The 21695-nt window shown below is 51.6% G+C and overlaps 1 protein-coding gene across 9 annotated transcripts; it reads right to left on the bottom strand.

Moving 5' to 3' along the window:
- Nucleotides 1-7518: 7518 nt before the first annotated feature.
- TSKS (testis specific serine kinase substrate) lies at nt 7519-20296 on the bottom strand. 9 transcript variants are annotated; one of them, XM_039250311.1, is made up of 11 exons: nt 20052-20296; nt 19534-19759; nt 13131-13226; nt 12830-12913; nt 12442-12552; nt 11601-11902; nt 10388-10582; nt 9768-9941; nt 9046-9181; nt 7801-8000; nt 7519-7699 (listed from the first exon to the last, which is right to left on the bottom strand). In XM_039250311.1, the coding sequence occupies exons 1-11, from the start codon at nt 20219-20221 to the stop codon at nt 7543-7545; spliced, it is 1851 nt and encodes a 616-aa protein (XP_039106242.1). In that variant the 5' UTR covers nt 20222-20296; the 3' UTR covers nt 7519-7542. The 9 variants fall into 9 exon arrangements, with proteins under 9 accessions (XP_039106242.1, XP_039106259.1, XP_039106251.1 ...); XM_039250328.1 differs by having other exon boundaries at nt 7833-7957; XM_039250320.1 differs by having other exon boundaries at nt 12442-12525.
- Nucleotides 20297-21695: the final 1399 nt, after the last annotated feature.

Here is a 21695-nt window from a genome sequence, read left to right as displayed (position 1 = left end):
AAGGAATTCTCAGATTCGGTTGCTCACCTGTTTGAGCTTTAATGAGATGAAATCTCCGCAGGTAGAAAAGCGGACTGCAGTTATCCCCAGAGCACGTGGTCTCCAGGAGGAGTGGAGAAGGGGCCTGGGGGCAGTACGAGCAATTCCTTCCCTCAGTAACCGTGTGTCCTCACATAAATCGCTTATCGTCGCTGGCCGATCTCCCGCTCGGCATCTTGGGCAGTTCTGGGGGAGATAAGAGCTACCCACGCCAGACAGCTCGCACCACAGACGCCTACATCTCCAAGTCCTGGAGTCTGGGAAGTCCAAGATCAAAGTGGCGGCAGATTTGGTGTCTGTTTCCTGGTTTGCAAACGGTTGCCTTCTTCCTGTGTCCTCAGGTGGTGGGGGGAGAGGGAGAGAGAGAAGGGAAAGGAAGGGAAGAGAAGATGGGGGAGGGGAGGGAAAGGAGAAGGAATGGAAGGAATGGAAAAGAAAGGGAGGGGATTGTGTCTCTTAAAAGGGCGCTAATCCTGGGGTGCTGGCAGAGCCTGCAACTCTTGATCTCAGGGTTGTGGGTTCGAGCCCCATGTTACGTGTAGAGATTGCTTAAAAGTAGAATCATAGGGGCGCCTGATTGGCCCAGTCAGTTAAGTGCCTGACTCTTGCTTTCAGCTCAGGTCATGATCCCACATCGGGTTCAGTGCTGACATCGCGGAGCCTGCTTGTGATTCTCTCTCTCTCTCCCTCTCTCTCTCTCTCTTTCTCTCTCTCTCTCCCTCTTTCTCTGCCCCTCCCTACCTCATGCTGTCTCTGTCCCTCTCAAAATAAAAAAATAAAGCTTTAAATAAAAAGTAGAATCATAAACAAACAAACTAATCTCATCATGGGGTTCACACTTAGAGCCTCATCTCGACCTCCCCATGGCCCCCTCTCCAAATGCGATCGCATCGGGGATTAGGGCTTCAACATACAGATTCTGGTGGAAACAAAAATATAGTCTGTAGCACTCTGTAAAATGAGAATAATTATTCATTCTCTGACGGTTATTTACTCATTTATATTTCTTTTTTTGAGAGAGAGAGCGCACGCACATGAGCAGGGAAGGAGAGACAGAGAATCCCAAGCAGGCTCCACACTAAGCATGGAGCCAGATGTGAGGCTCAATCCCACGACCCTGTGATCATGACCTGAGCTGAAATCAAGAGTTGGACTCTCATCTGACTGAGCCACCCAGGCATCCCCAAAGAAGCCACTTTTAAAAATCTCAGATCTGAGGCCAGTCCGCCGCCTTTCCCGTCTGCGCTCGCGGAGAAGCAGGGCTACTTCAAGGAACAAACTTAAAGTGCACATGGTGGAGAGTTCAAAACATCACTACGAGTAGTGAAATAAAATAAAACCAAAGTCACAAGAGAGACCAAGGGACACCCTTCAAAAGAAGACTTCCTGAACGGCCAGGCCCTGGACAGTGTATGAGCCTCCTTTAATATTAATATAGCAGCACTCAGAGGGGCAGAACACATCACAAGCTTTTAAAACTAATGAGAAAGAAAGCTAGCCAAAATGACGAAACGGAAGAACTCTCCTCTAAAGAAATTCGAGGGAGAAATAACAGCTAGAGAACTGCTCAAAACCGATCTAAGCAACATAACTGAACAAGAATTTAGAATAATACTCATAAAATTACTCATTGGGCTTCAAAAGGGCTTGGATGACATCCGAGCCATTATTGTTGCAAATACTGATGAACTAAAAAATGCAACACAAAATAAAATGGAGGCGTTGGCTACTGCACGGATTGAAAAGGCAGAAAAAATACGTGAATTAGAAGATACAATTATAGAGAAAGAGGAAGCCGAGAAAAAGAGAGAGAAATTGGTCCAGGAACATGAAAGGAGAGTTCGAAAGCTGAGTGATACAATCAAACGGAAGAATATCCATATCATAGGAATTCCAGAAGGAGAGAGAGAGAAAGGAGCAGAAGGTGTACTTGAACAAATAATACCTGAGAACTTCCCCAACCTGGGAAAGGAAACAGATATTGAAATCCAAGAGGCACAGAGAACTCCCCACAGACGTAAACTGAATCGATCTGCACGACATACAGTGAAACTGGCAAAATACAAGAACAAAGAGAGAATTCTGAAAGCAGTTAGGGATAAAAGGGCCCCAACATACAAAGGGAGACATATCAGGGTAGTAGCAGACCTATCTACTGACACTTGGAAGGCCAGAAAGGAATGGCAGGAAATCTTCAGTGTGATGAACAGGAAAAATATACAGCCAAGAAGCCTTTATCCAGCAAGCCTATCATTCCGAATTGAAGGAGAGATCAAGGTTTACCCCAACAAAAAATGGAGGAATTCATCATCACTAAACCAGCCCTACAAGAGATCCTATGAGGGAAATGTTGCAAGGAACACAAAGTCCCAGAGACACCACTACAAGCATGAATCTAACAGAGAACACAATAACTCTAAACCTGTATTTTTCAATAATAACACTGAATGTAAATGGACTAAATGCTCCAATCAAAAGACAGAGTAGCAGAATGGATTAAAAAAATTAGATCCATCTATTTGCTGTTTACAAGAGACCCATTTTAGACCTGAGGACACATTCAGATTGAAAGTGAGGAGATGGGAAAACATCTATCATGCTACTGGACATCAAAAAGAAAGCTGGAGTAGCCATATTTATATCAGACAAACTGGACTTTATTTTTTATTTTAAAGGCAAAGAAGGGCATTATATAATAATTTCAGGGTCTATCCATCAGGAAGAGCTAACAAGTATAAATGTCTATGCACTGAATTCAGAAACACCCAAATACATAAGACAATCACAGACATTGATAAGAATGTGCTAATAGCCAAATATGGAAAGAGCCTAAGTGTCCAACTGATGAATGGATCAAGAAAATGCAGTTTATGGGGCGCCTGGGTGGCTTAGTCGGTTAAACGTCCGACTTTCGCTTAGGTCATAATCTCGCGGTTCATGGGTTCGAGCCCCGCGTCGGGCTCTGTGCTGACTGCCGGCTCAGAGCCTGGAGCCTGTTTCAGTCTGTGACTCCCTCTCTCTCTGACCCTCCCCTGCTCATGCTGTCTCTCTCTCTCCTAGAAATAAATAAAACATTAAAAAAAAAAGAAAAAAAAAGAAAATGCAGTTTATATATACAATGGAATACTACATGGCAATGAAAAAGAATGAAATCTGCCATTTGTAGTAACGTGGATGGAACTCAAGGGTATTATCCTAAGTGAAATATGTCAGGCAGAGAAAGATACCATATGTTTTCACTCATGTGGAACTGGAGAAACTTAACAGAGGACCATAGGGGAGGGGAAGGGGGAAAAAACAGTTGGGGGAGAGGGAGGGAGGCAAACCATGAGAGACTCTTGAATACTGAGAACAAACTGAGGACTGATTGGGGGGAGGGGAAGGGGGTTGTTGGCATGGGGAAGGGCACTTGTTGGGATGAGCACTGGTTGTTATATGGAAACCAACTTGACAATAAACTATATTAAAAATATGTATTAGAAAAAAAATCTCAAATCTATTAGATTTTATCTATTAACCAATTGGGGAGAAGTAATAAATAGTACCTTAAAATTTTTGTTTTCATTTTTTAACTTTTTATCAGTGGCATACAGAAATGTATTTTTTCTTATATTCACCTTTTGTTCAGCGTCTTTGTTAAACTCACTGATTTTTTTAAGATTTTCTTTTTCTTATTTTTTTTAAGATTTTTTTTAATGTTTTTTTTTAAAGTTTATTCATTTATTATTTCAGAGCGAGAGAGAGAGCAAGAGTGAGCATAAGCCAGGGAGAGGCATAGAGAGATGGAGACACAGAATCCAAAGCAGACTCCAGGCTCTGAGCCATCAGCACAGAGCCCGATGCAGGGCTTGAAATCATGGTTGACTGACAAACCATGAAATCATGACCTGAGCCAAAGTCAGACACTCAACCAACTGAGCCAGGCAGGTGCCCCAAGATTTTATTTTTCAGGAATCTCTAGACCCAATGTGGGGCTCGAATTCATCACCCTGAGATCAACAGTCACAGTCTTTTCTGACTGACCCAGCCAGGCTCTCCTGAGCTGACTTTAACTCTGGTTTTTTTTTAAAGTAGGCTCCATGCCCAATGTCACCCTTAGATCAAGAGTGGGATGTTCAGGGGTGCCTGAGTGGCTTAATCGGTTAAGCCTGTGACTTCGGCTCAGGTCATGATCTCACGGCTTATGAGTTTGAGCCCCTCCTTGGGCTCCGTGCTGACCATTCACAGCCTGCCTCCAGCTTTAGATGTTTTGTTTCCCTCTCACTCTGCCCCAGCCCCACTTGCGCTCTGTCTCTGTCTCTCTCTGTCTCTCTCTCAAAAATATTTTTAAAAATTAAAAAAAAAAAGAGTGAGATGCTCTACCAAACATGCTAGCCACGCACCCCAAAGCTTACTGATTTAAAATTTTTTTTTGTTTTTATTTATTTTTTTTGATATAGAGAGAGGCAGCATGAGCAGGGGAGGGGCAGAAAGAGAGAGAGACACAGAATCAGAAGCAGGCTCCAGGCTCTGAGCTGTCAGCACAGAGCCCGATGTGGGGCTTGAGCTCATGAACTGCCAAATCATGACCTGTGCCAAAGTCAGACACTTAACTGAGCTACCCAGGTGCCCCTGAAAAAAATATTTTAATGTTTGTTTTTGAGAGACGGAAACAGAGCATGAGTGGGAAAGAGGCAGAGAAAGAGAGGGAGACACAGACTCCAAAGCAGGCTCCAGACCCTAAGCCGTCAGCACAGAGCCCAACATGGGGCTTGAACCCACAGACCATGAGATCATGACCTGAGCCAAAGTTGGACACCTAACTGAGCCACCCAGGTGCCCCTAAAATGAAATCTTTAAAAAAATATGTGTGTAAATTCTTTGACATGATCCTTGAGTATGATCTGGACGTAGTGACTCAACTCTGATGAACATAAAAAGGGGAAATGATAGTATGCAACTTTGGAGATGAAGTCATCAAAGGCACTGTAGCTTCCTGTTTGTTAGACTGCTTGCTCTACGTACAGTTAGCTGCCATGAGAAACTGAGGCACCCAGCCTACAGATAGCAAGGAGCCAAGGCCTCCAAGTGAGATCCATATAAGTGTGCCGTCTTGAAATTACAACTTCCAGCCCCAGTCAAGCCTTCAGATGACTGCGGCCCCAGCTGATATATTCACTGCCACCTCATGGGGACCCTGAACCAGAACCATCCAGCTAAGCCACTCCTAGATTCCTGACACTCAGAAATTGTGTGAGTGACGTGGCACCTGGGTGGCTCAGTCGGTTAAGCATCCCACTTCAACTCAGGTCATGATCTTGGGGTTTGTGGGTCCGAGCCCTGCATCGGGTTCTGTGCTGGCAGCTCAGAGTCTGGAGCCTCTTTCAGATTCTGTGTCTCCCTCTCTCCTCTGCCCCTCCCCTGCTCATGCTCTTTCTGTGTCTCAAAAATAAATAAACTATAAAAAAATTTAAGGAAATTGCATGAGTGAGAGAATATGCTTACTGCTTTAAGCAGCCAAGTTGGGGAGGGGGTAATTTTTTTTACACAGCAGTAGACAATATAATGGTCTAGTAAAAAAAAAAAAAAATCACTAGGGGTGCCTGGGAGGCTCAGTTGGTTAAGTGGCTGACTTCAGCTCAGGTCATGATCTCATGGCTTGAAGACTCGTGAGTTCAAGCCCACGCCAGGCTCTGTGCTGACAGCTCAGAGACTGGAGCCTGCTTCAGATTCTATGTCTCCCCCTCTCTCTGCCCCTCCCCTGCTCGTGTTCTATCTGTCTGTCTNTTAAAATTTTTTTTTGTTTTTATTTATTTTTTTTGATATAGAGAGAGGCAGCATGAGCAGGGGAGGGGCAGAAAGAGAGAGAGACACAGAATCAGAAGCAGGCTCCAGGCTCTGAGCTGTCAGCACAGAGCCCGATGTGGGGCTTGAGCTCATGAACTGCCAAATCATGACCTGTGCCAAAGTCAGACACTTAACTGAGCTACCCAGGTGCCCCTGAAAAAAATATTTTAATGTTTGTTTTTGAGAGACGGAAACAGAGCATGAGTGGGAAAGAGGCAGAGAAAGAGAGGGAGACACAGACTCCAAAGCAGGCTCCAGACCCTAAGCCGTCAGCACAGAGCCCAACATGGGGCTTGAACCCACAGACCATGAGATCATGACCTGAGCCGAAGTTGGACACTTAACTGAGCCACCCAGGTGCCCCTAAAATGAAATCTTTAAAAAAATATGTGTGTAAATTCTTTGACATGATCCTTGAGTATGATCTGGACGTAGTGACTCAACTCTGATGAACATAAAAAGGGGAAATGATAGTATGCAACTTTGGAGATGAAGTCATCAAAGGCACTGTAGCTTCCTGTTTGTTAGACTGCTTGCTCTACGTACAGTTAGCTGCCATGAGAAACTGAGGCACCCAGCCTACAGATAGCAAGGAGCCAAGGCCTCCAAGTGAGATCCATATAAGTGTGCCGTCTTGAAATTACAACTTCCAGCCCCAGTCAAGCCTTCAGATGACTGCGGCCCCAGCTGATATATTCACTGCCACCTCATGGGGACCCTGAACCAGAACCATCCAGCTAAGCCACTCCTAGATTCCTGACACTCAGAAATTGTGTGAGTGACGTGGCACCTGGGTGGCTCAGTCGGTTAAGCATCCCACTTCAACTCAGGTCATGATCTTGGGGTTTGTGGGTCCGAGCCCTGCATCGGGTTCTGTGCTGGCAGCTCAGAGTCTGGAGCCTCTTTCAGATTCTGTGTCTCCCTCTCTCCTCTGCCCCTCCCCTGCTCATGCTCTTTCTGTGTCTCAAAAATAAATAAACTATAAAAAAATTTAAGGAAATTGCATGAGTGAGAGAATATGCTTACTGCTTTAAGCAGCCAAGTTGGGGAGGGGGTAATTTTTTTTACACAGCAGTAGACAATATAATGGTCTAGTAAAAAAAAAAAAAAATCACTAGGGGTGCCTGGGAGGCTCAGTTGGTTAAGTGGCTGACTTCAGCTCAGGTCATGATCTCATGGCTTGAAGACTCGTGAGTTCAAGCCCACGCCAGGCTCTGTGCTGACAGCTCAGAGACTGGAGCCTGCTTCAGATTCTATGTCTCCCCCTCTCTCTGCCCCTCCCCTGCTCGTGTTCTATCTGTCTGTCTGTCTCTCTCTCAAAAAATAAGCATTCAAAAAATGTTTTCTTGAAAATAATCACTTGAGGGGCTCCTGGCTGGCTGAGTCAGTATAGCATGTGACTGTTGATCTCAGGGTCACAAATATTATCATTTATATATAATTTTTAAAAACGTCACTCTAAAAAAGGTTTGGATTGATACGCCCAAAGGGTGCCACAGACCCGTATATCTGCCCCCTGTTCCCTTTTCCATCAGCAGCATCTCTCTGGAAACCAAGACCCCCGTTGTCTGAGGAGCGAATCATGGGGAGGGGCTGGTGCACAGCGTGGGTGCCATTCTCCAGCCCTCCTTTGGTGCCAGAAAAGGAGACAGATTTCATGCCAGCATGAGAGGCCATTTATTGTTCAGGGGCTGGGCCCCCCCGTTTTGGGGGAGTTCCCCCGCCGCTTCCTCCCCCCATTGTCCCTGTGGACCCCTCAAGTGGCAGGTTGCTGAGTTGATCGTGGAGGGAGCACATCTTCAAGTGTAGATAGTCCAGAGTGGCCACCTTCTCCCTGTAATAACAGAGAGTGGGGAGCTGGTGCCGATGAGGCCAGATGCCACGGGGCTAGAGCGGATGAAGAGGGTGACTCAGGCCCTTTCCCCAAGACCTCACCCTCCTCCCACGCCCTCAGCCGCCTTCCTCACTCCGGCTTCATCTTGTCGGTCAGCAGCAGGTTCTTGGTCCGCAAGGCTTCCTCTTGGGCCAGCCGCAGGGTGGAGCTCAGGGCCTCTGCCCTCACGTGTTTGGCCAAGGCCTGGCGCTCCAGCTCCTGGGGAGAGGAGTGTAGGCGCAGCTGGGCTTGCCGGACTGGGCTGGGGGGGGGAGGGGGAGCTGGGTCGCATAGGGCAAGGGGCATGGGGCCCATGGGGTCCTGTTCCGCCCCCAGCGTTTCCCATCATGCCTCGGACCTCAGCATGACCCCAGCCTCCCACACAGTGCACTGGCTTTCCAAATCCCAGCATGTGCCGAACCTGAGGCTGTCCTGCTGTCCCCTGATGTACTGCCTTTCTGTGTCCCAGCGAGCGCTCAATCAGCATCTAACATGGTGTCCCCTCTTGCCCGTGAACCATCATGTACTTGACATGCGTCCAGGCCCCAGTATCCCACCATGTGGTGAACTGCATCCCCTAATTCACAACACCCTGTATCTCTGTTAGACCAGGATCTCAGTTAAAATAATAGTCCTTAGTGTTCTGGTTCCCTATATTCCACAGTGTCCCAGGCCCTTACCTGGGTAGTGTCCTACTATGTACTAATCCTGTACTTCTGCCACATCAATGTCTGTCTCACCCACGACAACTCTTTTCCCATCATACATGAGGTCAGCCTCCCGTAACGCACTAGGTATCCATGTTTCAGGATGTCCACAGGCCTCACGTTCCATTGGCTGTTAGGCTGGGGTCGGTGGTGCAATGCTTCGCGAAGAGCTATAGTTCTGTTTCCCATAATGCATTAGCTTACTGTGACCTGTATTCACTGGGTCCCCTGTCTGACCTCCCTGATTCCATACCGCCTCTCAAGGGCTACAGAAAATCAGGCTTATAGTCCATGAAGCTGTAGACCGGTGCCTGTCCCCTGCGCCCCACAGTGCACCACACCCAATGTCTCCTCCAGTGTCTTGGGCCCGAGTCCATCCATCACCCCAGGTTCCCTCACGATTGGCCTATGACTTACTACCCGCCAGACTGCTTGCTCTTCCCCCCAAGCCATCAGATCCGAGTGTTCCCCCGACACCTGCTACCCATGGTGTCCAGTACATCCCCTCCTGCCACACACCAACAGTGTCCTGGTGTCTGGGGCTCCCCTCCTGCTCCCCTGACAGAAAAGTGGGGCATGGTGGCCTATGGGCCCCGGTACCAGAATCTTCTTGTGTAGCCTCTGGCAGCTGGGGCAGGCAGGAACCGGGCCCCTCTGTTTCACCTCGTCCACTAGCAGGGTCAGTGCTCGATCCAGCAGCTGCTGCAGGGACTCTGTGGACTGCTGCGGCCCCTGGCTGAGGGAGGGGCAGTCACCCGGCATAAGAAGCCTAGTGCCAACTCCATTCCCAGATGCCAGATACCCACCTGGCCAGCCTCCACCCAGATCTTGCTTCCACTGTGCACCCACTCACCCTTCCCACCATGCACTGGGGCCAACCTACAGTGCATCGGGTTTCTTTTGATTTCCACAGCATGGGTAATTCCCACAGTGGCTGGGGATGCCCCCTCTCAAAGGGTAGCAGACAGGTCTCAGTTCATGAAAAAAAACACATTTCCCATCATGCACTAAACTTGAACCCGTATTGGGAGGCCCCCATTGCGGACCAAGCATGGTATCCCTCAGTCCTCCGGTGCATCATCGTATCTTGTGTTCCCCAAGACACTGACCTCGCCTTGTGGGAAGGGAAGGAATCTGGCTCCCATAACGCACCAGGACTAGCCTGTCCTAAAACGCATGGGGATACTGTGTCTCCCACCGTGAACTCCTCCCTACCCACCCCACCCCCTGCCAGAGTCTTGGCCAGTGCCCCATCTCCTTCAATGGTCTGTCCTCAATGTGACCCAGAATGCACCAGACCCCACCAGGCCCGATCCCCTTACCTGGGACAGCGGGCACAGGAGCCTTGGGGCGGCCGATCCAGATTCATGGAGAGGTCAGACCCTCTTTGAGAGCTCCGAAGTTGCCGCCCCAGCTCCTCCAGGATAGGTTTCATTGGGGCCAGCCCCTCCAGTTCGCTCCTCAGTGAAGCCACAGACACTGCTGATCGCTCCACCCTGAGGTGAGAGTAAACAGTGCTGCAAGGTCGCCTCTCCAACGGTTAAGCCCAAGTCCCCTTCGCGCTTCACCCATTATTATCCCAGCCCCTCTGTTCCCATCTAGCCTGCAATACTCCGGCCCTGCACCGCCCCACCCCTCTGCGCTCTGATTGGCCTTTCCTTTATATTTTAAGTTCTGACATGCCCCTCCCTGTTCTCCAATTGGCGTTCCCTATTCCTACTTGGCTCCTCCCTTTATCCTTTTAAGGTATAGAACACAGCTCTTCTCTAATTGGCTCCGCCCCTCAGTCCTTATTAGCTATAGCATGCCAACCCCCTCTCTAATTGGAGCCTCTTCTTGCCAGGCTAGGGTCTGGACCCCTAGGCCCCAGCTGATTGGCCCATCCCTTACCTTCAAGGCCCCGCCCCCTATCCCCGGGCCCCGCGCGCGCCTTGGTTCTTACATGGTGCACAGCTCGTCCGTCCGGCCCCGCAGCTCCTGTAGGCCCCGCGCGGTCTGCGCCTGCTCACGCTGCGCCCGCTCCCACTGGCCCAGGAAGCCGTCGAGCCTGCCGCCCAGGCCCCCGAGCAGCCGCAGGGCCTCCTGGACCGCCCCCTCCTCCTGATGCCACCGCGCAGTCAGCAAGGACACCTCCCTCCTAGAAAGGCAGAAGTAAGGAGCTGGTGAGGGCTAAGGTTCGGACAGGTCTCCATCGGCCCCGCGCTGCCCACGGTTCAGGACCCACCCAGCTCCCAAATTCTCTTGTCCTGTCCATTTCTTTTTTTTTTTTTTTTTAATTTTTTTAATAGTAACAAGCATTTTTTAAAAATGTTTTATTTATTTCTAGGAGAGAGAGAGAGAGAGAGAGAGAGAGAGAGAGAGAGAGAGAGAGAGACAGAGCACAAGTAAGGGAGGGGTGGAGAAAAGAGAGGGAGTCACAGACTGAAACGGGCTCCAGGCTCTGAGCTGGCAGTCAGCACAGAGCCCGACGCGGGGCTCGAACCCACGAACCGCGAGATCATGACCTAAGCGAAAGTCGGACGTTTAACCGACTAAGCCACCCAGGCGCCCCTTTTTTAAAATTTTTATAGTTGACTTATTTTTGAGACAGAGAGAGACAGAGCATGAGTGGGGGAGGGGCAGAGAGAGAGGACGACACAGAATCTGAAACAGGCTCCAGGCTCTGAGCTGTCAGCACAGAACCTGATGCTGGGCTCGAACCCATGAACCATGAGATCTGACCTGAGCCGAAGTCGGACGTCTAACCAACCGAGCCACCCAGGCGCCCCTGTCCCGTCCATTTCCTGTAATCTTCCCACGTGCTACAGAACCCTGTCCCCTTGTCGGGAATCCTGGCCCTTCCCTTGTCCTGCTCCTCCCCTAGCCCCAGGCCAGCTCCTCCAGACGCTGCCCCCTGAAGTTGGAGCCCCCAGGACCTGTCCCCTACCCAAACCCGCCCACCCTGCTTTTACCAGACACGGGCCTCCCTTCTGCCAACCCTGTACTCGAACTCAGCTCTTTGAAGTCCAGCCTTTCCAGCTCACCGCCAACACACTCCCTCCTGGGCTCTTTGAGTTCCACCTTAGGCCGTTGTCCCCAAATGACCTTAAAGGCCCCACCCTCGGGCCCGCCCAGCTCAGGTCCTCGGCTTCACACGCCGCGCCCTTCCCACTCGCCTCAGCTCCTCCAGGCCGCCGGAGACCTTCTGCAGCTGCAGCTCGCCCGCGATGGGGCCCTCCCCTGCCCGCGGCCGCGTTCCCCAGCCGCCTGGGGCCGTGCTGCGCGGTCGCGGGGGTTGGTCGGGGCTCCCCGGGGGGCCCGAGCCGCCGGGGGGCTGGGCTGCGGGGGGCTGGGCCGTGGGGCCCGGGCCGTGCGGAGAGAGGCCGGCCTCCAGCTTCTGCTCCAGCTCCTGCAGCTCGGTCTCCTGCCTCCTCGGTGTCTCATGCTGCAGCTGCTGCTGGAGGTAACGCAGCTTCTCCTGGGCCGGGAAGGAAGGCGGGGCGACACAGTCCAGTCCCTTGCCCCCCACGACCACCTCCACTCCCAAATCTGCCCGAGGACTCCCCGAGATTGGAAAGTTAATGCATGGGGAAGAGAAGATGGGGAGGCCCCCGTTTCGAGTCCAGACGGACTTTGCATTGCTGGGGAGGACCGGCCCGTCTGAAAGCCAACTCGGTTTAACCTCGGAATGCGTGCCTCTGTGTCTCCGTCGCGCCCTCCACCCCCCACTCCAGTTCGCTCTGGGTCCAAATTCCAGCCCCTCCTGTTTAGGAAGAACAAGTGAAGCTTTTCCCACATCGTGCTGGGAAATGAGTGGGAAATGTGGGCCGCACAGGCATTCCTGCTCAGCTTCCAACTCGAGTCCCTCTCCAAGACCTGAAAGTGAGGGAGCATGGAGGAGCCTGAACGTGAACCTGAAGGGGGGAGGGGCAGGAGGGGAGCTGGGCAGGAAGTCCCACCTGAAGTCTACCTCAAGGACCTCGAGCGTCTGATCCTCTTCCCCAAACACCCCCTCACCTCCAGCAGGGCAGAGTTCTGCTTCAGGACGTTGGTTTTTATTTCAGCGTCTTCCACTGACTGGGTCACCTTGCGGCAGTTCTCCTGGGTCAGGACACCAGGGCGGGGGCCCTGCCTTCCCATTCCAGTTCCCGCCTCCCAACCCTTCCCCTCGCTGGTTCCACAGAGGCTCCAGCCCCTCCTTCAAGACCCCCTACTTCCTCCAGTCTGCCCCCTATCAGCTTGCTTCCTTGGGCTTCAGGGATGGCTTCCTCTTTAGACCCTCTCCCTCTGCTGCTTTTCTCCACCTCTCTCCTGTCCATGACGTCATTCCCCCCCACGTTTCCAGATTCTTCCTACTTCCACTCCTCCCTTCTCTCCACCCAACACTTGCTCCACTGCGGCTCACCTTGAGTTGATTACAGTAGCCTTCTAGTTCCTCCGCCTCTTGCCGCCTTCTCTCTAGATTCTCGCTCAGCATAGAACACTCACTCTGGAGCCGGGAAGGGAAGAGGGGTTAGCCTGGGCCCAGAGAAGGTACCCCATGGGGAGGAGAGGCGGAGCCTGGGAAGCGCCCTTTCCCTTCCGAGCCTCAACCTTCCCAACAGGGCTGTGAGGGCACTGAGTTGGAGGTGAGCTCTACGAGAGAGAAACTTGGCCTGGCCGAGGAGGAAGAGGAGGTGTTGGGTGGGGGAGGGGGGTCCCCACACCTGCAGCGTCTGCACGTGCTGGTTAACCCTGGTGGTCTTTTTCTTCAAGCTGGTGATGGAGTCTTTGGCGCGGACCAATCCACTGTTGACCCCACTCTGGGGAAGGATGGGAGAAGGCGAGTCAGTGGATGTGTGTGGGAGCAAACCCCAACCCCAAGAAAAAGGTCGAGAACAGAGCGGAGGCTGGGTTTGCACTTCGATTCTGCCCAGTGAACTTGGGCCAGGGCTGTACCTCTTTGATTGTTGGTATTCCTGCTCCGTGAAACCAGAAGGTGGACTCATTTTCTGCTTGGTGGATGGGAAGGAAAAGAAGTAGGATCCAGGAGGGAGTGGGGGGGGGGTGTCAGAGGAGCACTCAGATCCATGGGAAGAGGATGGTCTCAACTGAACGTTGAGATAAATGTCATTGGGGTCCACAGACATAAATAAGATAAACTATTTCTTTTATTGTTTTATTTATTTCTGAGAGAGAGACCGTGTGAGCAGGGGAGGGTCAGAGAGAGGGAGACGCAGAATCCAAAGCAGGCTGCAGACTCTGAGCTAGTTGTCAGCACAGAGCCCGACCTGGGGCTCGAACCCACAAACCTTGAGATCATGACCTGAGCCAAAGTTGGACGCTTAACCGACTGAGCCACCCAGGCGCCCCTAAGATAAACTATTAAAATACATGCTCTATCTTTCTCCCCAGGCACTGGGGGAAAAAAAAAAAGTTTAAGATAATCCACTTTCCGGATATAAGTGCTTACTAAGCAGCAGGACACGGACATACACACACACACACACACACACACACACACACACACACACACAGAGTTTCCTTTTTAGTCCCCTAAGCTATACCTTTTGAGGTTATATGGCCCAATTTGCAAATGAGGAAACTGAGGCTTAGAGATGGAATGCCCCCTTGAACTTCCAGGTACACAGCACATGAGATGGCCTTGTCAGATTTTAAACCCACACCCTTTGTTTTAAACCATGACACCATGTAGCCTCTGATCATCGCCACTTTATGTCACCGGAAAATGCTTTGTGACTCATACAACACAGACTGTGGCCCAAGAGGGATGCAAGCAGCAGGATCCACTCTCTGCTCTTCCACATTTTTAGAAGACAGCCCAGCACATGACTGTGCAGTCAAAGACTACATTTCCCAGGTTCCCTTGCAGGTAGGTGTGGTCATACGACAAAGCTTCAGCCAATGGAGTGTGAGTAGCAATAAGGCAATGTCTAAGTGATGCCCTTCTGAAAGGAAAAGAGGGAAAACGTCCCCCTTTCTCTTTTCTTACTGGCCGTGAGTGCAAAATTGACGGCCAAAGCCAAGAGCAAACATCTTGGACCATCAGTTGGAGGACACAAGAAGATAGAAGTCTGAATCTTCAATACTGTGGAGCCGCTGTCCTCAAATTCCAACCACTGACCCAAGATGTGCATGTGAGAGAGAACCTTTTCCATCTTGTTTAACCTGTGCTATTTTGTGTCTTTTTGTTACTGGCAGTCAAAATTGTGACTTAGTAGCAGAACCTCCAGAACATAGAGCCTGTAATGTACTGCATTTGAAGAGCAAGTCTCCTACACTTGTTGCGATGATTATGTGAGAAATAAACCGTCTTAAGCTGGTTACTTTGGTGTCCTTCACAGTTGCTGAACTGATACACAAAGAGAAAAGGGAGAACAAGTTTCCTCCCTCATAAGAAAAGGACAACATCACGTTCCTTGCATGATTGCTCTGGAGAACAGGTGTGATAAGAAATATTGCATTGGGGCGCCTGGGGGGCTCAGGTCATGGCCTCAGGGATGTGGGATCAAGCCCTGCATTGGGCTCCATGCTGAGCATGGAGCCTGCTTAAGATTCTCTGTCTCTCTTTTTCTCTCAAATTAAAAAAATAAGGGGCGCCTGGGTGGCTTAGTCGGTTAAGCGTCCGACCTTCGCTTAGGTCATGGTCTCGCGGTTCGTGGGTTCGAGCCCCACGTCGGGCTCTGTGCTGACTGCCAGCTCGGAGCCTGGAGCCTGTTTCAGTCTGTGACTCCCTCTCTCTCTGACCCTCCCCTGCTCACGCTCTCTCTCTCTCTCCTAGAAATAAATAAAACATTAAAAAAAAAATAAAAGAAAAAAATATTTTAATAAGATGACATAAGTAAAATGGTGGATCCCCAAAATTCCACCCGTCCATAAAAACAATGAAAATAGCTGCCCAAACCTGTAAGAGTCAAGTCCTTGAGAAAGTATAACCATTAATAACATATATGCACCAAACAGAGCTTTAAAACAAGGGGTGCCTGGGTGGCTCAGGTCATGATCTCGTGGTTCATGAGTTCAAGCCCCGTGTTGGGCTCTGTGCTGACAGCTTGGAGCCTGCTTCAGATTCTGTGTCTCCCTCTCTCTGCCCAACCCCCCCAACTCATGCTGTGTGTATCTCTCAACAATAAGTAAAACATTTAAAAATTTTAAAAAATTGTTTATTTTTGAGACAAAGGGAGTGGGGAGTGGGGGAGGGGCAGAAAAAGAGGAGGACAGAGGATCTGAAGCGGGCTCTATGCTGACAGCAGAGAGCCCAGTATAGGGTTCAAACTCACAAACTGCAAGATCATGACCTGAGCATGGGACGCCTGGGTGGCTCATTCGGTTAAGACTCCTACTTCTGTGTCTCCCTCTCTCTCTGACCCCTGCTCATCATGTCTCTCTCTCTCTCTCTCTCTCAGAAATAAATAAAACATTTTTAAAAATTAAAAAAAAAGATCATGACCTGAGCCAAAGTCAGATGTATAACCTACTGAACCACCCAGACACCTCTGATTATTTTTTTAATGTTTATTTATTTTGAGAGAGAGAGAGAGAGCACTAGCTGGGGAGGGACAGAGAGAGAGTGCGAGCGAGAATCCCAAGCAGGCTGTGCACTGTCAGCGCAGAGCCCGACGCGGGGCTCAATCTCACAAACCGAGATATCATGACCTGAGCCAAAATCAAGAGTCAGACGCCTAACTGACTGAGCCACCCAGGAGCCTGCAAAGTGATTATTTTTAAACTGAAGGTCTTGGGCTTCCTGTAGCTATTCTGGAAAATAAGGAAAGTAGGTCCTGGGGTCTACTCTGTTCTCTCACTTAGTAGTTATATGACCTCAGGGAGGGAACTCTGTTACCCCACTTGTCACCAGGGGGTGGGGTTAATAGCTACCTTCCCGGGGCCCTTGGGAGGGGCACAGGCTGGCCTGTGGTCATTACTTCTTTGAAAAGGGGCCATTTGGGTCCCTGGAGGTGAGTCTCAGCTTCACTGAGAGCAGATCTGGAGGTGGTGAAGGCAGGGCCTGTCAGCCTTGGCTGAGAAGCGAGTGGCATCATGGTGAGGGGGGAGCCAGAGACGGGGGCAAATCCCTCCTTGGCCCCCCCATAGCTGAACTTGGCTGCCCAGCCCCCCGCTCTGAGCCTGCTTCATTTCTTTTGCCGTAAAACAGGAATGGTGACACCTTGGTCAGATGGCAGTGAGGAAGGGTGGACAAGATGGGAAGATCAATAGGGCCAGCTCAATGACTAGTGTCACCCATTAAAGATCCTGACACCAGGGCAGGAAGTCCTACCGGGAAGGGGCTTAGCACCAAGACCTCACGTAACCTCCAGGAATTCTGCCTTGTCCATCTTTGCATTGGTTCACTGACCTTCTTGAAAAGCAAAACCGTCTCTGTTCCTCTTCTGGCCTCATAATAGGTGTCATCGCTTAAGACGGGAGTCCAAAGCTATGTGCTGTTCTCTGTCCAGTCTGGGACTTGTCGTCTCAAGTGGGGTCCCCGGGCACCCAATTCTCTTCCCTCTCCCTAATTCTGTCCCACGTCTCTTTGGGTCTCTGTCCCCCTCTCTCTGGGTCTCCAGCCCTTTCTCTGGTCTCTGTCTCCCCCTTTCTCTGGTCCCTGTTCCCCACCCTGATCTCTGTCGCCCTCTCTGGGTCTCTGTCTCCCCTTCTGGGTCTGTGTCCCCTTCTCTCTGATCTCTGTCCCATATCTGTGGTCTCTGCCCGTCTCCCTCCAGGTCTCTGTCTTCCTCTCTCTGGTCTCTGCCCCCCTCTCTCAAGGTCTCTGTCTCCCTCTCTCCTGGTCTCTGTCCCCCAGTCTCTGTGGTCTCTCTCCCCCCTCTCTGGGTCTCTGTGCCTCCCCCAAGTTTCCCTCCTCCACTCTGGACTTCCGCCACCCCCCCCTCCCCCTCCCGTCTCCAGCTTTCTATCCTGACGTAGCTCAGGTGCTGAGTGCCAGGATGGGCCCTCGCTTGTCCCCCACTCTGCTCCCGCACGTGGCCCTGAGTGTTGGCTGCCATCACTTTTTCCATCTCGCAGAGGAGGAGCCCCGAACTCCTCAGAGGCTGCTGCCTCCGTGCCGGTCCCACCACAGCTCAGGGCTGCTGCTTTGGCCTTGACCCCAGTGGCCTGGGCTCTTTCCCAGGACGTCACAGTCCACTGGGGGACGTGACTCTGAAACACTTCTGGCGGGAGGCAGAGCCCCGCAGATGCTCGCGGACGGAGAGGACACTGCTCTGGCTGGGGGGCGATGTCTCCGGGTCCCCCGTCCCACCAGGACTCTGTGCCCTGTTCCCCTCTCTCCATCTGACCCTCCCATCCCAGACCCTCAGCCAGCCTCCTGTCTGGCCTCCCTGCCTCCAGCCTCCACCTTCCAAACATCCCCGCAGCAGGCGCAGCGGAGTCGTCCAGGGAAAGAAAGGACCTTAGCGTTCACATCACCTAGTCCTGGCCCTGTCTCTTACAGGCTCTCCTACTTTGTTCCTCAGTTACTTTTGTTTTTACCTTTAAGCAAGTAATTATTACCAGTTTTCTGACAGATCTTCTAAGAGGAGAAAAGGAGATTCTCCACCACAGGGACGTGACCCACTATACTGGCGCATAGTTGGTGTTCAGTACATGGGAATGGAGTCAAAACTCCTGAGCTGCTCCTCTCCCCTACCCAGGAACCTTCAATGGCTCCCCATGGCCCTCAGGAGTGCGCCCACCTTTCTCAGCCTGTGTGGCCTCTGCCCTCTCCACTCCAGCCTCGTCTCTCTCACACAGCACACTCCAGCCCCAGAGACCTGACGCCGTCTCCCTGTCCTTTTACACTTGCTGTTCAGTTAGAACACCATTCCTTGTCTTCTGCTTGGGAAACGCCTTTCTTATCTTCAAGATCCAGCTTATGTGTTGCCTTTTCCGGAAAGCCTCCCTTGACCATGGCCAACTGGGCTGAGGCCACCCTCTTCAGGGCCCCCACAGTGACCTCTACTGTCCCCATCAATGCAGGGTCCCCCCCCCCAACTCCTAAGACTTCCTCCAATGCATTTCCATTTTTACAGGTGAGGAAACTGAGGCTCTCAGAGCATAGGAAGTGCTTGGTAAATGCTAGTGAGTCTTGTTAGCAACATTATGCTCATGGTTATTATTTGTGTAATTCTCAGAGTCCACGTCAAGCCGGGTTCAGGGCCTGGCCCCGAGGAAGCCTGGCCAGGGTGGAGGTTGGCAGGGACATTAAAGGATTGAACTGTAGGAGTGACTCGGTGGCTCGGCTGGTTGAGTGTTGGACTCTTGACTTTGGCTCAGGTCATGATCTCGGGGTTGTGGGATCAAGCCACGCGTCGGGTACCACACTGAGCATGCGGAACTTGCTTAGGATTCTCTCTACCCCTTTCTCTGCCCCTCCCTAGCACGTGCTCTCTCTCTCTCTCTCTCTCTCTCTCTCTCTCTGTCTTTTCTCTCAAGATAAATAAATAGCGGTGCCTAGGGGGCTCAGGTGGTTAAGCAGCTGACTCTTGATTTTGGCTCAGGTCATGATCTTATGGTCTGTGAGTTTGAGCCCTGCACTGGGCTCTGTGCTGACTGTGCGGAGCCTGCTTGGGATTCTCTCCCTCCCTTTCTCCACCCTTCTCCCACTAGCTCTCTCTCAAATAAAGAAACAAACAAACATTTAATAAATAAATAAACATTGGGGCGCCTGGGTGGCTTAGTCGGTTAAGCGTCTGACTTTCTCTTAGGTCATGATCTCGCGGTTCGTGGGTTTGAGCCCCGCGTTGGGCTCTGTGCTAACTGCCGGCTCAGAGCCTGGAGCCTATTACAGTCTGTGACTCCCTCTCTCTCGGACCCTCCCCTGCTCACGCTGTGTCTCTCTCTCTCTCCTTGAAATAAATAAAACATTAAAAAAAATTAAAATAAATAAATAAATAAATAAAGACCAATCCCCTAGACAACAGGCATCATTCACCCAGGAAGGGACTGATTCAGGGCTGGCGTCATGGTCAGGGGAGAAGGACACAGTTCCTCTGCGCCTCGAGGGTAACCAGAACCTTCTTATTCCAGGTCAAGAGCCCCCCACTCCCCCTCCTCAGTATCTGCCTAACACCAGGGCGAAGACCCTGGCCTTCCCCAGCCAGGGCCCCTCACCAGTATTTCCGTGATGTCTGGGTCATCTGAAGCCCAGGGAGTGGTGGGGGACGCGGGGGGCACCGGCACTGCCAGCGGGCCACTGTCTTCGGTGGTCGAGTCTGTCCCTGAGGAGTCCGGGGGCTCCACGGTGGCCAGGTTGAGCAGTGACACATTGGTGCAGGCCGAGGACCTTTTGAGGTTCAGGCACCAGTGCATTGGCTCATGGGACATCCGAGGCTCCACCCTGGGGAGGAGAAACACGCAGGGGGGGGCTCAAGATCCAGCCCTGGGGGGTGGGTACGTCCCTCCTGCCTCCCTGTCTCCGCACCCTCTGTTCTGTCAGACTCCAGCCTCACCGCCCACTTGCTTCTTCCTCCTCCATCCCCACTACCCTCTTCCTCCCCACCTCCCTGTATTCCCGCACCAAAGTCTCCCCTGCCCCCTCCTTGTCTCCCCCTCCCCTTCCTCCAGCTCCCACGCTGTGCTGGAGGCAGTGCTGGGCTCTAGGATCGTCCGACAGGGTGCGACAAACCCACCCGTGGAACGACACGGCCTTCTTTTTCTTCGGGGTCCCCTTGGCCGGGGTGGTCACGCCCCCAGGAGCCTCGGGGACCAGCTGGGAGCGGCTCTCAACCCCCGCAGGGGGGTCCCCAGCCTCATGGATCTCTTTGGATTGCCAGATCGTCTTCACCACCACGCTCGCCATGGCATGGGGTGGGGGGCCCTGCTCCCAGGGGCTCCTTCCTCTGAGACTCTCCACCTATTCTGACCACTGACCCTCAAAGTCCCTGTCCCCACAGGCCTGCCTCATAAAGGACCCAACCACTGGGCCCCAGTAAGGGGGGTGGTGCATAGGCGTGGGAGAAGGCACTGGCCAGAGCATTCCCCTGGGGGGTCTCCCCAAACACTTCTAGTTTTACCGGGTATGTTCCTTCCATTAGGACTGCAGTGGATTTATCCTTTCTAGTCCAGAACTTACGATGGATGGGCCCACTGGTTCTTGGGAGGGGTTCAACTTCCCTTCGCCTGAGATGGTGGGTTCATGAGGCCCCCGACCCCCATCATACTTGATTCTTCATGCAATACCCTGGATTCATGGGATACTCTGGACTCTGGGAGACGGTGGTGGATTGAGTCCCAGCGCTGGAGGATCCAAGATTCTGGTGGCGGGCTGGGTGGGAGCAGGCAGGGAAACAGACAGAAACAAACAAGAGTATCGGTAAGCAGGGGCGCCTGAGTGGCTTAGTCGGTTAAGCGTCCGACTTTCGCTTAGGTCATGATCTCGCGGTTTGTGGGTTCGAGCCCTGCGTCGGGCTCTGTGCTGACTGCCAGCTCGGAGCCTGGAGCCTGTTTCAGTCTGTGATTCCCTTTCTCTCTGACCCTCCCCTGCTCACGCTGTCTCTCTCTCTCTCTCTCCTAGAAATAAATAAAACATTAAAAAAAGTTAAAAAAAAAAAGTATCGGTAAACAATAGCAGGAACCCCAAAACTGGGGGATGGCCGAAGCCTGCTGACCTGCGCACTTGGGATGTGAGCCTTTTATTTATTGTGTGTGGATTTTGCCCATTGAAAAAGAAACTGAAATGACATTGAACTATAGTCCATGATGGGTATTTTGAAGGATTTGGAGTTATAGTAATTTCCTGGGACTCCCCTTAACAAAGTGCCACAGACCGTGTGGCTTAAACAACAGACATTTATTGTCTCACGGTTCTGGAGGCCAGAAGTCCAAGATCAAGGTGTCAGCAGGGCCCGTTCCTTCGGAGGCTGTGGGGGAGGGCATGTTCCAGCCTCTCTCCTGCCTTCTGGTAGCTGAGGCCTGACTTGGCTTGTGGACGGTCATTTTCTCCTGTGCCTTCACGTTGTCGTCTCTGTATGTGTCTGTCTCTGTATCCAACTTTCTCCGTTTAATTTTGTTTATTTATTTTTTAATGTCTATATTTGGGGGGGAGGGGATGAGCGAGGGAGGGGCAGAGTGAGAGAGAGGGAGACACAGAAGCCGCCACAGAGCCTCACGCTGGGCTCAAACTAAGGAACCGAGAGATCATGGCCTGAGCCAAAGTGGGTTGAGCATCCGACTTCTGATTTTGGCTCAGGTCATGATCCTAGGATTGTGGGATCAAGTGTCAAGTTGGGCTCCATGCTGAGCATGGAGCCTGCTTGAGATCCTCTCTCTCTCTC

This window comes from Hyaena hyaena, unplaced genomic scaffold (genome assembly GCF_003009895.1).
Source record: "Hyaena hyaena isolate Hyena2069 unplaced genomic scaffold, ASM300989v1 scaffold_9, whole genome shotgun sequence".
NCBI classification, from domain to species: domain Eukaryota; kingdom Metazoa; phylum Chordata; class Mammalia; order Carnivora; family Hyaenidae; genus Hyaena; species Hyaena hyaena.
The sequence above is the reverse complement of the archived record's forward strand: the minus strand, read 5'-3'. Positions and strand labels throughout refer to the sequence as shown.

Bases quoted from the DNA above. Each gene is read 5' to 3' on its own strand.
- TSKS (XM_039250311.1), bottom strand. From the start codon at position 20,221: ATGGCGAGCGTGGTGGTGAAGACGATCTGGCAATCCAAAGAGATCCAT. The intron at 10,583-11,600 runs GCGAGTGGGAAG...CTGCCTTTCTAG, and splicing joins GGCGGCCTGGAGGAGCTGAG to GAGGGAGGTGTCCTTGCTGA. The intron at 9,942-10,387 runs GTAAGAACCAAG...CTCTCACCTCAG, and splicing joins ACGGACGAGCTGTGCACCAT to GGTGGAGCGATCAGCAGTGT.